Here is a 15385-nt window from a genome sequence, read left to right on the forward strand (position 1 = left end):
CCCTCCGACACTAAGGGGTAGCAGGCAGGAACAGTGAGCGGGACTAAGGCTGCCAGGCGGCAAATGACACACATCACGGTATCAGATTAAGAGAGACATTGACGTTCAGTGGAAAGAGCACGGCAGGGATTCGGACAGCTCTTTGTCGGAAGCGTGAGGGATTATATGGATCGTGTGAACACCACAGTCCACAGGACTGATATTAATGACATTCCCTTATGCATATGCTGCATTTTCTAATCCCATATAAGTGGCGATGCAGACCCGCATTTCCTGCAATCAGTGATTGTCGTGACACACTTGGCCCGCAACTTAATGCCTTTATTATTTACTCCAACCTGTCAGTTGCCGTGGAGACAAGAGTGTGCCGGATAAACACACGTAAACTTACACTCCATCTGTCTGACAAGTCAACGGGCTTCAGATTTTCAGAGGCTCGTATTTGTCGTTGCCATCTGTCTGTGTATTTAGTCTTTAGTCTGCGTACTATAACAAAATCGGTAAACAAAGTGACTAACTGCATGTCTTACTGTGCATCAGATATTGACATGTGAATGTCAAATGTAGAAGTGCTCCTGTTTCTACTTTCATTTAATAATAATAATAATAAGAAGAAGAAGAAGAATACATTTTATTTAAAATACTGGATGTGTGAGGGAAATGACACGCAAATGAGTTTGGGTGCAGCATATGGGAATGACCTGGTAGCAATAGTACTAAAAGGCTTTTAGATGTTTGTATTTGAACATTCCCACATGATACTTTTTAATAATACTAATAAGCATATGTATACATACACTACAGGCCAGAAGTTTGGGCCCACCCCCCGATTAAAAAAAATAAATAAACGATATGCTGCTTTTTCAAACTTTTATTACAAGAAAATATTAGAAATACTTAAAATAAATGTACCTGGCTGGTTTTGAAGTGTAATGTGACAATTTACTGTGCATCGTAAGTGTGACTTAATGAATGCGAGTGTCTAAGTACGAGTTACATCAAAATAACCCCCCGCCGCCCCCCCCCCCCCCCCTTTATCACAGCGGCACAGATTCACCGCATCCTTTCCAGCAATTTTTGGAAATAACTTGTGTCCAAACCCTCCCAGCACCTTTTCAAGCATGAAAATAGTTCTTTCTCATTTGCTAGACACTCATTTTAAACTTGATGGTCCATGGATGGACTTTCGTCCGTCCACAGGACCTGCTCCCAGTCCTGAATACTCCAGTGTTTGTGTTCTTTAGCCTATAGTCTGTCTTTCTTGTTAAAACCTCAAAGGTTTTCTGGTAGCAACTCGGCCATGCAGTGCAGTCACTCTCAGTCTTTGCTTGACTGTATTAAGTGATACCAGTTTCCCTCTGTTCCCATTAATTGCAGCCCGCAGACCATTATAGTATCTGTCAATTTCTTTTGCACGTCACGAGAAGCAAAAAAATACTGAAAACCAGTCATTTACATTCGTTTTTCTATTAGAAGTATTGCTAATATTTTCTTGTAACATTTGACAAAGCAATATATCATTTGATTTTTAAGAAATCCAAGGCTGACCCCAAACTTCTGGCCTGTAGGGTACATATATACATGTACATTTTTAGTTTTGTGATTTTAATTTCGTACTTGGATTCACAAATCTTGGTGGGAACCAGAAAAATGGTTCCCACACAGTCAAAATGACAAGTTTTTATTGCATTGTGGGAAACATAATCCACACACACACACACACACACACACACACACACACACACACACTGGACTGTGTTCAGTCATATTCTGCTGATATTATGGTCCCTTTTACTAACAGCAATGTAAAACGATGTAGAATAGCTTTGTTTATTGAACTTTTTATTGCCTTAATTTAACTTCTGTGAAGATTAACACCATCCATCCATTTTCTAGCTGCTTATCCAGGGCAGGGTTATGGGGGGTGTGGAGCCCGGCAGCATAGGGCAGAAGCGTACTCCGTATAGGGTGCCACTCTATCACAAGAGGCACACACAGACACATACACACTGAGGCATTATGGGAAATCTAGAGACTGTGTGCATGTCTTTGGACTGCAAAAGGTAACGAGGTTACCTGGAGGAAACTGAAACTATATAGTGAGAGCATGCAATCTTCAGGCACGCAAAGCAGGGGCCGCATTTATTGCTACCTGCTTAGCCACCATGCCAGGATTAACATTTTTGTTTCAAGCATAACAGTTACAATGCATAGTAGATACAGGACAATGCTCATTACGAAGCAGCACCTTTGATCATACGCAAACTCTTCAAAAGTGTGATCTTGACAGCTAAATTGTTGCCTTGGGTATTCACACATAGAAATGCTGCATTTGGCAAAAATGCATAATGTGGCCCCAAGACAGGAGCTGAAATCACAAAGCTTTCATCCAGTAACAATTCCTGTTTAATATTGAGAGAAGGTGCCTGGTTTTGCTTCACTTGAAGTGTCTGTGAAAAGAACAAGGACTATTTTACAGAGCGAGAATACAACAACCCAAAGAGGAATCCAAATGATCTTATTAAATCTCTCAAACTGTGAATAACAGAATATATATTAAAATCATTCATCCAGCAAAAGAATGATAAGATTTCCCTACACCCTAAAGTAAGTACATTTCATATTTGTATTTGACAGAAGTTTCTTTCACAAATTGATGAGTTGTAAGTAATGCGTATTGATTCTCTCACATCCTGAAAAAAAGAACTTTACTTACTTTTGCAACTTGACAGGAAAAAAAAAGAGTTACTTTTGTGTAATTAAGTGCATTTATTCCACGTTCATTTTCAGCAACAAATTAAGTCATGCTGTGATCATTTTAAGGCTGGGTGTATGATAATAATTCTTTTGCTTTGTTAGCTACCGAAATTAATTAACGGTAATTTACTCATGCAAGATCAGAGGATGCTTTAAATTCAGCAACACTCGCTTTGAATAAGTAATGCCTTTAGACAAAGTAATAAATAGTCACCCAACAAAGCAGAGTGAATTTTTTTCTCTACTACTTCAAACTTTCAAGTGATGGTTTCACTGACTCAAATAATATGTCATGTGGCAGCTTTGTGCGACAAATACAAAGGTACATGCTTATAGGGACACATCCCCATGGATTTATGACTATGCTTTGAAATTAAAGTCCTCTTACATCGGTGTACGTGTTTAGAACGAGATGTCCTTATAGATTTATAACTGCGCTTAGAAATAAAAGTCCTCGGACGTTGGTGTCTAAATTTCCAGCAATAAGTCCATAAAAATTTATAACTATACTTAGAAATAAAATTCCTCATCCATCGGTATACACGTTTTTAAAAGGATGTCCTTACAGATTTATAACTTTGCTTAGAAATAAAAGTCCTCTTACTTTGGTGTACATGTTTAAAACAAGATGTCCTTACTGATTTATAACTTTGCTTAGAAATAAAAGTCCCCTTACTTAGGTGTACATGTTTTAAAGCATTATGTCTCGAAACAGCCTGGGGACAACAGCAGTGTGCCTCCTCCCAGTGGAATACTGCTAGTTCAGCACCATGACGGCGGACAGCGCTTCTTCACTGCAACACTGCGAAAAACAAAGGGTCACTTCCTGAAAAGGAAATATCAATTAGATGTGGCTGGTGTGGAAGCTCAGGTGTAGCGGGTTTTCTGCTCTCTGCTCCAGCCTAAAAGGAGGTAAGGAGTCAGAAGAGTTAACTTCCATTTCCGCCAATACCCCCCAGCACTCGTGAGCTCCAGGGACCCTACGTCGTATTTCCACAGAAGTTCTTTACCCTCGAGCACCTTGTCCTACCTCACCAGCACCCTCCCAAAAGATATGCTGGCATTTTTCACCCTCACAAAGCCCCAATAAAGTACCCCGTTGCCACAGCCCGAGCTCTCAGCTGCCTCCTAAGCCGGGGAGACTATAAAGATTTATAACTACGCTTAGAAATAAAAGTCCTTGTATTTTGGAAAACTTTATTTTAAGTTTTTCCAGTTAATTAGGTGAATCATATAAACATTCCTGGGTGAAAGATATTGTATAGGAAACCTGAATGAAGTCTGCAGGGAATGTGGCAAGGATACCGCACCTACATCTTGTGAAGGTCAACAGCTTCACAGATTTGGCAAATAGTGCCCATGATAAGAAGAGTTCACACACCCATGCATCCATCCATCCATCCATGCATCCATCCATCCATTCATCCATCCACCCATCCATCCATCCATCCAATACCTTGTCATGGTGAATCTCAAGGTACATGGGCAGGACAAGATCTTTGGTGGGATGCCTGTCTACCACAAGGCAATTTCTGGAAGGTTCTGGGTTTACCATTATCCCATGCATCATATTTTTATTTTTGTGGAGCTCATGCATATCAAACAGCAAGCGCCATCTTCAAGGCCAGTCACGCTTAAAATATTTAGCGGGAATAAAAGCACTGCAAGCAGAGTGAACTTCTGCGTTCCGCATCTTCTTGTTGACGCCGAGCCACTTACATAAGACTTTGAAAAGCAGCTGGGCTGTTAAATTGGATGTGTGCTTGGTTGGTATTAACTACTATTACAGAAAATCTATTAGATTATGTGGTTGAGTGCTCCATGTTGAGGAAAAAGGATGCAGCCCAAGAACAGACCGAACAAGCACACAGCCAGGTCACATGTGGGACAGAAGTGTGGCTTGACATAATGTCATAAAACAGTCTATATGAGCCATGTCACCAATTTAGCTTAAATGCTGGACACAAATCAATAGTATTTTAAATTACATTGAAGCAGTGATCTCTAAAAAGACATTGAAGTCATAATTGCATCATTATCGCAGTTTCCATTTGCTTTTTTTTCTTTCTGCATAAAAGACCAATAAAACTATTGAATGTAATTTGCATTTATTGCATGCTTGAAGTAGAACTGCAAAGTCCCCTTTCCCTGGCAAGCCCACATCAAGCAGAAGACCTCTGAGAATGACTGTACTCTCCCTTTAAAGCCCGCAGGAAGACAGAAGTAAGACGTCAATGAGCTACTTTTAGGAACTTTTAGGAAGAAGATGTGGATTCATCTGCATTACATTGCAAATGTGATGAGCTGTGACTGCGATTCACCCAACATAAAAGGTCTGGGGGGGGGGGGGGGAAGCACAAATTGGGCCCAATCCCGATGTCACGGGCTAGACTGGCAGTTTAATGGACTGAGTAGAGTGACAAACACTCAATCCTATCAGAGGCCTGACAGTCTGACAATGCAGGAGAGGGAACTGTGATTAAACCACTCACAATCCATTTACAGCAGAGGTGGGCCTTACATTCGGACTGCAACCTCTTTGATTGGTGACGAGTCTTTGTCAGCCAAATTTCCTCCAGAGATGAACTGTCAAAATGATTTTCCAAAGTGAGAGAGGATGTGTGATGTGCTGGGGGGGGGGGGGGGGGGGGGAAGTTATCAGGGCAGAGAAGTAAAAGGACTTCCTGTGAGGTTAGCTTTCATAGTCGATAAAAAACTGGTGAAAGGACATGAGAAACACCTTTCCTGTGACCTGCACGGGAGCCAAAAACACATACAAAGAACAAAGACAGGGAATGCTGCCAAGAGGAGCAGCGATACAGTACCAATTCACTGGCATATTTGAAATCACAAACCAATGAAGAATTTCGCCCGGGGATCAATAAAGCATATAAAAGAAAGTAAGCCTGATAAAGTATACCTTATCTTACTTGCCCATTAGATAATCTATACCATGTGACGATTATATGGTCTTTAAATAAGTCATGCATTTTATAGTGCATTTAATTGGGGAATTTATTTGCATAAATAAAATGTTTTGTTCCTTTTGAGGAGAAAGGATGTTGGAAGAAGCTTAGGAGCAGATGGTTTTCCTCCAAAACTGCTCTGGGAAAGGTGGAATAATTTCTTTTCCCCTTTCCTCATGCGAACTTTCAATTGGTCTCTTATCTACAAAAGGATTTTCACCAATCTATGACCGCTCATCCTTTAAATGTGTACGTGAGAGAGAAAGGGATGGGGGGAGAGGGAGGGGGGGGGGAGAAATGATTAGTAGCGAGGCTTGCGTACAAATTAACTTCTGTCAGCACACACAAGTTTTATCGCTTTAGCTCCGAAGAGCTCATGCAGTCCTATCACAGAATAGTTTCATCTTATTGCAGTGGGTTTTTCCAGCTGCCTCTGGGTTTTAGCGAGGGATGGGTAAGAATAGATTTTCCCTACAAAACAATGCTTTATTCGGCTAATATGTTTGCCGTAGAGCTCAACGACACTGCCTGTAGCTGGAGCTAGGGCACCAAGAAAGGGTAATAGATAATGGATCACCATTACAGAGGCTGTTTGTTAGAACTAACGAGAGACACTATGGAGGTCAGAGACGGAATAAGCAGGCCAGTTCAGTACTTAACCAATACTTTGGGAGTACCTGTAAAGGGAGCAACTTCATAAAGGCTGAGGTAATCTCCATAACCTGGTAAACTTGTATAGTAATGGCTCTGGTTGAGGAAGACAGGCACAGGCTATGCTCTGCGTAAATGGGAGTTTTACTTACTCACAAACTGTTCTGAGTGCAGAAGGAAAAATGATTGGTTCGGAGAGATAACCAATCATACTGTAGAGGAGATATTGGAGATCTTTAATATTTGCTGCATTCCATTCAGTTTGTAAACCACCTTGCATTGCAAGCATATTTCAGACAATTTTGAATATAATTTTGGCGCTTTTTGTTTTTTTCTTTTGCATAATCTCTCTGACATCTCACACAGCCCTATGGAGATAATGCCCCTAAAAATAAATGCAACCTCCATCTTCCAAGAGTGCAGCAGCCAATGTTATAAATGCCAATAGTGTAATAACTTCCAATAATGTAATCATTTTTCCATTCTTAATGTAATACAAGTGGATACTGTTATAACTTACCAATAATGTAATAAAATTTCTAAATAAAAAATGTAATAGCCTATTACATTAGGCACAAAAACATATTACATTATTGGCTGGTTGTTACGTTTCTGGCTGGCGTGGCGGTCATTGTTGAAATACCTACCACCAAAGTATTAAAAATGATTAGGCAGTTATTAGCAGTTATCACGTTATTGGCAATTATGAAGAGATCCTTTGAAACAGGATTAAAATAACAATAAACAACAATAACAATAAAATAACAATAATAAATAAATAATTAATGAATGGATCACAAAACTCCATTAATACATATCCATTAATATATAGTCATTTCTGACCTCCATACTGGTGAAATGCGTAAGACGTACTTTATTAATAGTAAAGGGAAATTCTCCCTTTCAAACATTTAATTTAAAATTTCCAGTGATATAGCTATTGTATTCCAACATCCAAAATCATTCAGATTTAATTTGCTTTATAGAAAATATCGCTGTTTCATGACACGTGAGGGCTTTAAGCCTGTTTCACTTCAGGACCTGGGGGGATATATAATGTAATAAATAGTCTAATGTTTGAACTCGAAAAATGTGCCTAACCTATTAACAGTTTTGTGATCCATTCATTGTTATGGGTTTCGGTAAATAAATCCCAATACGTTTTCCGCGACTCGCTGCTAAAGGACACCGCAGATGGTACACTACTAATAGCATCTCACTAAATAATGTGCAGTTGTAGAAGTGGTATCATATTATGGTGCAGCAGACTAGAAGGAGTTAATATTTGATATTGTCGACACGCTTAGCTGATGTGCGCGTTGACATCATCCTTGTACTCCGGCTTCTCTTCCAATCCCCGCTTTGTGGATCACTTCAGCTTCAGGACCATTTCTTACATCCCCACAACGTAAGCAGTAGAAGAGGGACAGTGTACCCGACCGCATCATCACAGATAAACACCAGACAGGAGAGGACAAGAAATCCACCCGACACATAGGCGATCGTGCAGACGGCAGGCATTTATATATATATATATATATATATATATATACATCTAAAAAAAAAAAAACAACAACGTAGCGAAAGGAGTGTTTGTTGACAGGTATGGAGAGCCTGTTGGATAATCCTATGAAAGCCGTCCTCTATCTGAAAGAACTAACCACCATCGTGCAAAACCAACAGAGTTTGATTCAGACTCAGCGGCAGAGGATAGACGAGCTTGAGAGGAAGGTAGAAGAGCTGATCGGTGAGAACCGACAGCTGAAGGACCCGCACCAGCAGCATCACTACCACCACCACCACCACCATCACCCTTCCGCGCGCAGTCCCAGCCCGCAACCGCCCGTCCTCGTCCATCAGCACCCGGTGAATAAAGCGGCGACCCTTCCGGGGCACGGTCAGCCTGCACAGAAGGTCCAGTCCCTGCCGACACTGCCGCCACCTCCACATCCGCATCCCCCGCCGCCTCACCAGCAGCAGCAGCTACAACTTGTGCCTACGTCCCCTCCATCTCCGCAGCCGGGCCAGCCGAGCCCCGAGTCTGCAGAGGAAGGCAAGAAAAGCCCGTGCTGCAAGTCTCTGGTCCCCCAGACACCCACGACACTTTGCAGGTCGGTGGGAATCGCAAGGAAAACCGAGTAAGTACATTCATTTAGTTCAGCTCAAATTCGATTAATTATTCCAGAGCGCATAATTATATTCAGTTTCACGCCACAAATTCCCAGCTATGCGTAAATTAATTAATTTTTAATAACCCAAAATATTTTTACTTTTGCACCTGGTTATTAACTACCGAATGGCATGCTATGAACAAATTATTTCAAACGAAACATCTGAAATAGATATTTTCCGTCTAGCTGCCATACGCTTTAAAATGTTAAAATTAGCATACCTAACAAAACGTGCTCGTGGCAAGGATCACATGAACTGGACGTTCTGCTCTTCAGTGCTTTGCATCGAAACATCGGTTCAGTCCATGAATAGTAACAGCAGTGCAGCAATAATAAAACTTAAAAGCCTTATGGACCATGACCCATCCTAGAACAATCTAAGCCGTACGATAACATCGAAGCTGAAATGTTCTTTCATAGCCCATGATTTTTCATGCACATGATATGTGTGGATAAAAAAAAACAACGAAGTCTTGCTTCAGCAGTTCTTTTAGTGTAGGTCAAACTGAGAAATGACCAGGGTATAGTGAATAATCGGCGAGGCTTACTTTTGGAAGAGTATAATATTCCTACTTAGTGTTATGAATTTATTTTATGGACGTATTCCTAGCGGTTCATTTAGAGGTGACCATTTCCAACAAATGTGTTTCCGTGCATAATAAACTAACGACATATATGAATAACGTTTATAATGTAATGTTTTTGTAATGAAAATGCATTCTTACATTCTTCACGCATGCCCGTTTGGATGAATGAATAGCAATTGCTTTCTGAAATAAGGAAATAAGGAAAACAGTATCTTTCTGCATATACCATGTTTGAAATAGACATGCCCCTATTCTGTGTTACCTTGCTGAATAAACACCTGATTACACAATAGCTGTGTGACATTCTTTTAGCGTTGCTGTTTATGAAGAAATGTCTGAACATACACACTATAACCTACAGATGTTTCCTTTAACTAGCCTGTTTGTCACCTTAGGTATAGACGTACATATCTTAAGAGTTGTACCTAATGGAGGGATAGTGCATGAGGAAATGCTGGACCGGGGAAGTCAAGAAGACAGAATAGATGGACTTTGCGATGGCAGAGCTGATGAATGGATTGATGTTAAAGGGAAAATCCCAACTCGCATACAAAGGGTTGAGGCTGCCGAAGACTGTGTTCCTGGGTTCACGTCATGAAGTCCAACATGAACTCAACATTCAGCTTTCCTCTCCAGCCCCTTGTGCACTGTTCCTGATAGCTGAGTGTAAGATTGACCGCAGAGATCGTACCGCGTGAGACTGTTTGAAACACATCTCCTATGTCACACACTCCTATTCTCATGGTGGTAGAAGGGGGGAATTTTTGGTGGGGGTGTGACCTTCTGCTAGATATGGGCAGACGTGTTGGGACACACCAGTGGGAGTTATGATTGTTTTTTGTGATGCTGTGCTACCTAGAACAGGGGGGGGGGGGCTTAGTAGAGGAGTGGTTCTCCCCCCACCAGTATGTAATAGTTGTGGAGATGTAAAACCAGTATCCATGTACTGGGCAGGGTATTAACGTATCTACAAGGAAGGATCTCTTTTTAATATGGAAATCCCAGAATTATTTCGATTATTTATTGACTTAACTACTTTACTCATCAGAACCATTATAGTAAAAAAACTTTACAGGAATGTTGATACTGGGTAATGGATACCTGGTATTGGTGAATGGACCATCGCAGACGTGTAGTTTTATAATGGTTAAGAATTACAGACTTGTTGCACTGGATTGACAGCTCCAGTGTTAGTCACTACACACTGAGCTGTGTTATAGAGACTGAGCTACAGCTGTGAATGTGGCATGTATTGTAACAGGGTGATTTTATAGTGATGGGAAATCCCCCAGCAAAGGAAAACCTCATGTGAAATATTAAAATATAGCAATTATCATATAACGCAGATGTTATGGAGATGACAGTCAGTGCTTTTGTCAGCCTACCAATTCCGGACACATTTAACACTGGTGATAGTGTGCAGTTTCCAATCCCACACTGCAAACTGGAAAGATGTCCTTAGAGCCTGCAGAGGGAGCTGTCCAAGGTCCTGACCCCTTCACTGCTGTCCTCTTCCTTAGCTCACATGACCTGCCTCAGCAGAAGCTGAAGCTTAGCGTTAGTAGGAAGGGGATGATAATGGCACATGGTGATATATAGCGGCAATTTTGGGCCGGCCAGCATTGTGTTTTTCATTTAGTGCATCGATCGTGGTACTGTGTCATGTTATTGGTTTAGGGAGTTTAGAGTACATATGTATCAGTGGCGAGGACGTGAACATGTGAAGATAAATGTTCAGCCTCTGGCTTGACTATAACACCACCTGCCAATGATGGAGCTTCACATAGAGGAGGATGATACTGACATGAATTGTCTCGTACTCCGCTCCGCTGATCTGTGAAAAATAATTGGATCGTAACAGATTGCTTTTCAAATGCTACATAGTTTTTCAACAAATGTTTTTTTTTTTTGGTACAGGAATGGAAGTCAGGAGGGGCTGTGTTTTAATAACGACGTCGAAAACACTTCTGAGGCTCACTTTTATGTTCAACTAGGCACATTTAAAGCTAGCTGTAAGCTTAGCTTCAGGAGGGACACTGTTTCAGCTGTCTACCCAGCTAAATACCTACCACCTGGCATTGCAGTCAGATCTCCCTTTGCAGATTTGGGGGCACCTCAGCCTCTACACAGAACGCAGGCAGGGCTAAGCAGAAGCCTCAGGTATTTAAAGAGTTTCTTGCCAGGTGTTTCAGTGGGACGTGAGGTAAGCCTGATGGGCAGAGGATAAAGATGGGGTTTAACTTGACTCACATGTGGAAAGTAATGCACAGCTGGTCCTCTGTATCCCGAGGTGGCTGCTTGGCTCAGTATCAGATGAGCATTTTTTTTGGCTTTGAAAAATGCCTTGTTTGCCTGGATGGTGAACAGACCTATGGGATGTGAGGACTGGAGAGTGGAACAGACCTATGGGATGTGAGGACTGGAGAGTGGAACAGACCTATGGGATGTGAGGACTGGAGAGTGGAACGGCGATTTTCTTACGACTCTCAGGATGGTACAGGCAGGCGTGTCGAGTAACATTTTGAATTACTGCTTTGCTCTCTAACCCAGACGAGCATAAACCCTCGAAGAGCTGGGATGTTGATCGTAGGCATCCTCCTTTTTCTTTACCACACAGTGAACCGATTTTGTTATCAGTACAGTTAATTACACGGGGGCTTGAATCTCAACCTTGAATATTGAACCTGGAACATTGAACCTTGAGTATCTAACCTTGAATCTTTAACCTTGAATCACAACCTTGAATCCTTGTTCCTGGTGAAACAGCCATACCCTCCCCGTGTTTCACAATCATTGAGAGGTGGCAGAAGGTAGCAGCATTATCTGCATTTATGTAGAGCCTGGATTGAGCAACAGACAGAGGTATCTTTAAGTTAATAAGCAAAGATCAAATAAGTAATGTGACCCTGCTTGAGTAATTTGTGGGCAGTGGTGGCTTAATGGTTAGAGAAGTGCACGTGTAATCAAATGATTGCGGGTTTGAATCCCTGACCAGCAAGGCACCACTGAGATACTCTGAGCAAAGAACTGCCCCCAAGCACTGCTCCCCAGGTGCTGAATTATTTGCCCCCTGCTATGTCACAATGTTGCTTATGGGTTAAATGCAAAGAACGCATTTCATTGTAGTGCTGTGGTGTGTCAACAATGACAATTGATCACTAAATTATAATTAGTGAATGAATCTGTTTACCGGCATTGTCTGACTCTGAATCCTTGTCTTATGACTTCAGGCAGATTGTAGTCGTCCCCAGTAAACCATGCTCTCGTCATTATTTTGTCAGAGTGAGTGTGCTGATAATTGAATGCTTCATACGTACTTGTACTAAATAGAGCATGACAACATATGCTTCTGCAATGTAATTGTGCTTTGGGCCGAACTGCAGGGAGCCGTCGGTCACATGTAATTCAGAACTGTAAATTCCGTCCTCTGCCTCGTGATTGGAAGCTTCTGGAAGCGTGCTAATGACGCCCGAGCAATACAGTTAAGCGAGACGCAAGAAGAAGGTGACTGTGAGCTTTTCCATCTCATGCCAGACTTTCAGAGGCTGCCTGAAACATTCCCATTGTTTAAGAAGCTGAATCTCACGAAATAACTGTGTCGGGATAAGACGCCCCCCCGCTGAGATGGTGTCCTGAGAGGGCATGCTGTGAGACACATTGTTCTGAGTGGCCCTCTTCATCCGATGAGAGCCCGAGCTCGTGCTGAGAGCGGCAGCGATCTTTAGGGGCTGTGGAGCCTAGGTGAGAAAATATGGCATCAGCAGAAGCCTGCTGGTGTGTTTGTCCGGGAACAGGCTGGAGCTGACACCAGGGGCTCACCTGAGGGCCCCGAGCCTCTCTGCTCTTCCCCAAAGACTCCTCTACTGTTGATGCCAGGCTCTGTGTAGGGTGGACAGTCTGTTGGGTATCCCTGGTTCCCCTTCCAGCCCTTTCTCTGTGTACTCTTGTCCATTTATGTGGCACCGTGGGAGACCAGCCCCTCATTTACAGATCAGCTGCCCCCCCCCCCCCCAACGCGTCCTTGCAGCCCATGATGTCTGTGCGCCTTGGCTCTGCTAAGCTGGCCCTCATACAGGGGGACTGCTGAGAAAACAACAGCAGGAGCTCATGTTTCCCCTGAGGGAGTCCTCTCTGTCTGATCCATCCTCGGTTCTCCAGCCCACGTCGCCCTGAGGTTCCCCGGGCTGGCCGGGCTACACAGAGCTCCGGTAATTACCCGTTATGAAATGAGTCACGTGTGCGTCTCACCACGACGATCGCACTTTACCAAAACTGTAACAAAGGCCGATTCCCACAGTGAAGGAGATGATTCATTCTCGCCATCCATTCTCAGATAAGAAGATGTCAGTGCCTGTATTGTTCCTTTGTTGCACAGTCAGAAATAAAAGATGCATCTCTTGTCCCCATTAATTTTGCACCTTGTTCAGCCTGTTATGACAAAAGGTCTAACCTGTTTTATAGGGGCAGAGAGGAAGGAATATCACATGTAGCAATTTCCACGTTCAGCTTGCGCGTGGTTTCAAGCAGTGGCTCACAATGCTGTTAATCACACTCAAAAACTGTGGCCCCTTTTAGCTTCTGCTTTTATCCCTGGATTTTAGTTTCAGGGGATCGTGGCGGAAAGACTGCAGACTTTCTTTTGTTTCCCCCCGTGGTTAACGGCAACCACCCCCGTGGCTAACGTCAATAGTAGATTTAAGACTCGGAGGTTGTGAAGGAGATGTGTAGATGTATAGAGGAGCAGTGGCACTGAAATCAAGTTGATGTCCTTCATCTTGTTTTGGAATAAGAAAGAAAAGGATGAGAGAGACGCCGTTACCCAGCAGACAGAATTTATTAAGGTTGGACGATTTCAGTGCCTTTGCTGGATTTAGAGGCGACTTTTGATTAGTGATTTTTCTGCGCCACAGCCCTGGTTTCTGTGGTGACCCATGCGAGTTAGGTCACTTCCTGGCAGTGACACTCAAAAAAAAATCATTAAAAAACGAGGATGAGACACATTTTTCCGATGTTCCAAGTAGCCCCGAAACAAGCTCTAATTGGCTTAATAAAAAAGAGTGACCAAATACAGAATAAAAGAAGGAGCTCTTTTATAAATCTGCCTCTGTCGTTTGCTCTGGTGCATAAGCATCATTCCATTCAGTAATCAATCATATCAAAATGCTCACAAACTCAAAATCTCCATAATTATGCTAATACTAATGCATGTTGCTGCATTGCTGTTATGAGGCTCACGGGCACCACAGATCCATAGCGAATGTAAGCTTTCTTATTATTCAGATCACTACATCATTGCAGTACATTACAGCCTGCTGGCTCTAAGGACGATACTATTAATCTGACATGCAGGCTTTGCTCTTGGGATCCTGCATTCAGACAATATCACCTCTCATTGTCAGATAAAACAAGGGAATTCGGGCGAAAGGGTTAGAAAAGAAATGCCCAGGTTCATAATGTAGGATTTTGGGGGCTGCAGTGGTCCACTGCGTAGCACTGTAGTCCCACTACTGTAGGGTTGTGAGATGAATTACTTGCAGTGTGCATTCTACAGTGGAATGCCATCCAATCCCTGACATCAAAAGCCTTGTGCTGTTTGATTCCTGTGATAGGCTCCAGACTCACAATGACCACGTACTAGGTACAAGGTTATGGAAATCAGATGGATATCTTATTTATTAAGGAATATTGACATAACTAAAAGCATTGATCTAACTAGTGAAATTTACGCTTTGGTGTTTAAATTCCGTCTGAGCAAATTCTATTGGATCACAGCCGCCAAGACTTTTGGCAACAACATCAAATAATCATGCAGCGAAAAATGAAATATTTATTCCCGCTTTACAACAAGACCCACTGCTGCTTATTGACAAATTCTGTGGTTTTAGGTTCGTTACTTGCAGCTAATTCCCTTAAAGTCATATTGACATTTCTGCATTTATATTAGTAAGGATTTCAGTCTCTCAGTAGTAGAATCGGCTAAAAATTAATCAATTTTAAGATGCATATTGTAATAAAGGAAACCAATACCAGTTTTTTACAGTTTTTAAAGTAAGACATACCTTACTACTTGTGCCTCATAAATGTGACCATCAGACATTGTACTGTTTGGGCTAAAACTGTTGTTTAAGGCAAATAACATGCAACAAGGTCACGTGAGAGAACTGCCTGTTCTATTTGACAGGTTTTTACATGTAATTTGCGGGCTTTTTCAATCCTAAACCATCAACACACATTCTGTAGCTTGTCAATGCCA

The 15385-nt window shown here is 42.1% G+C and overlaps 1 protein-coding gene across 6 annotated transcripts in view; it reads left to right on the plus strand.

Moving 5' to 3' along the window:
• The first annotated feature begins 7532 nt into the window (after positions 1 to 7532).
• The window catches only part of LOC125742075 (IQ motif and SEC7 domain-containing protein 3-like), a 235913-nt gene continuing 228060 nt past the window's right edge, over positions 7533 to 15385 (plus strand). For 2 of the 6 annotated variants that reach the window (XR_007398001.1, XM_049013732.1), the window contains exon 1: positions 7533 to 8512. Coding sequence is in view for 3 of the 6 variants with exons in the window: in XM_049013732.1 (XP_048869689.1) it covers positions 7980 to 8512 (533 nt within the window). In the remaining 3 variants the exon portion in view is untranslated. The remainder of the gene's footprint in view (positions 8513 to 15385) is intronic. The other 4 variants (XR_007398006.1, XM_049013747.1, XM_049013739.1 and 1 more) reach the window with 3 other exon arrangements.

This window comes from Brienomyrus brachyistius, chromosome 1, assembly GCF_023856365.1.
Source record: "Brienomyrus brachyistius isolate T26 chromosome 1, BBRACH_0.4, whole genome shotgun sequence".
Lineage (NCBI taxonomy): Eukaryota > Metazoa > Chordata > Actinopteri > Osteoglossiformes > Mormyridae > Brienomyrus > Brienomyrus brachyistius.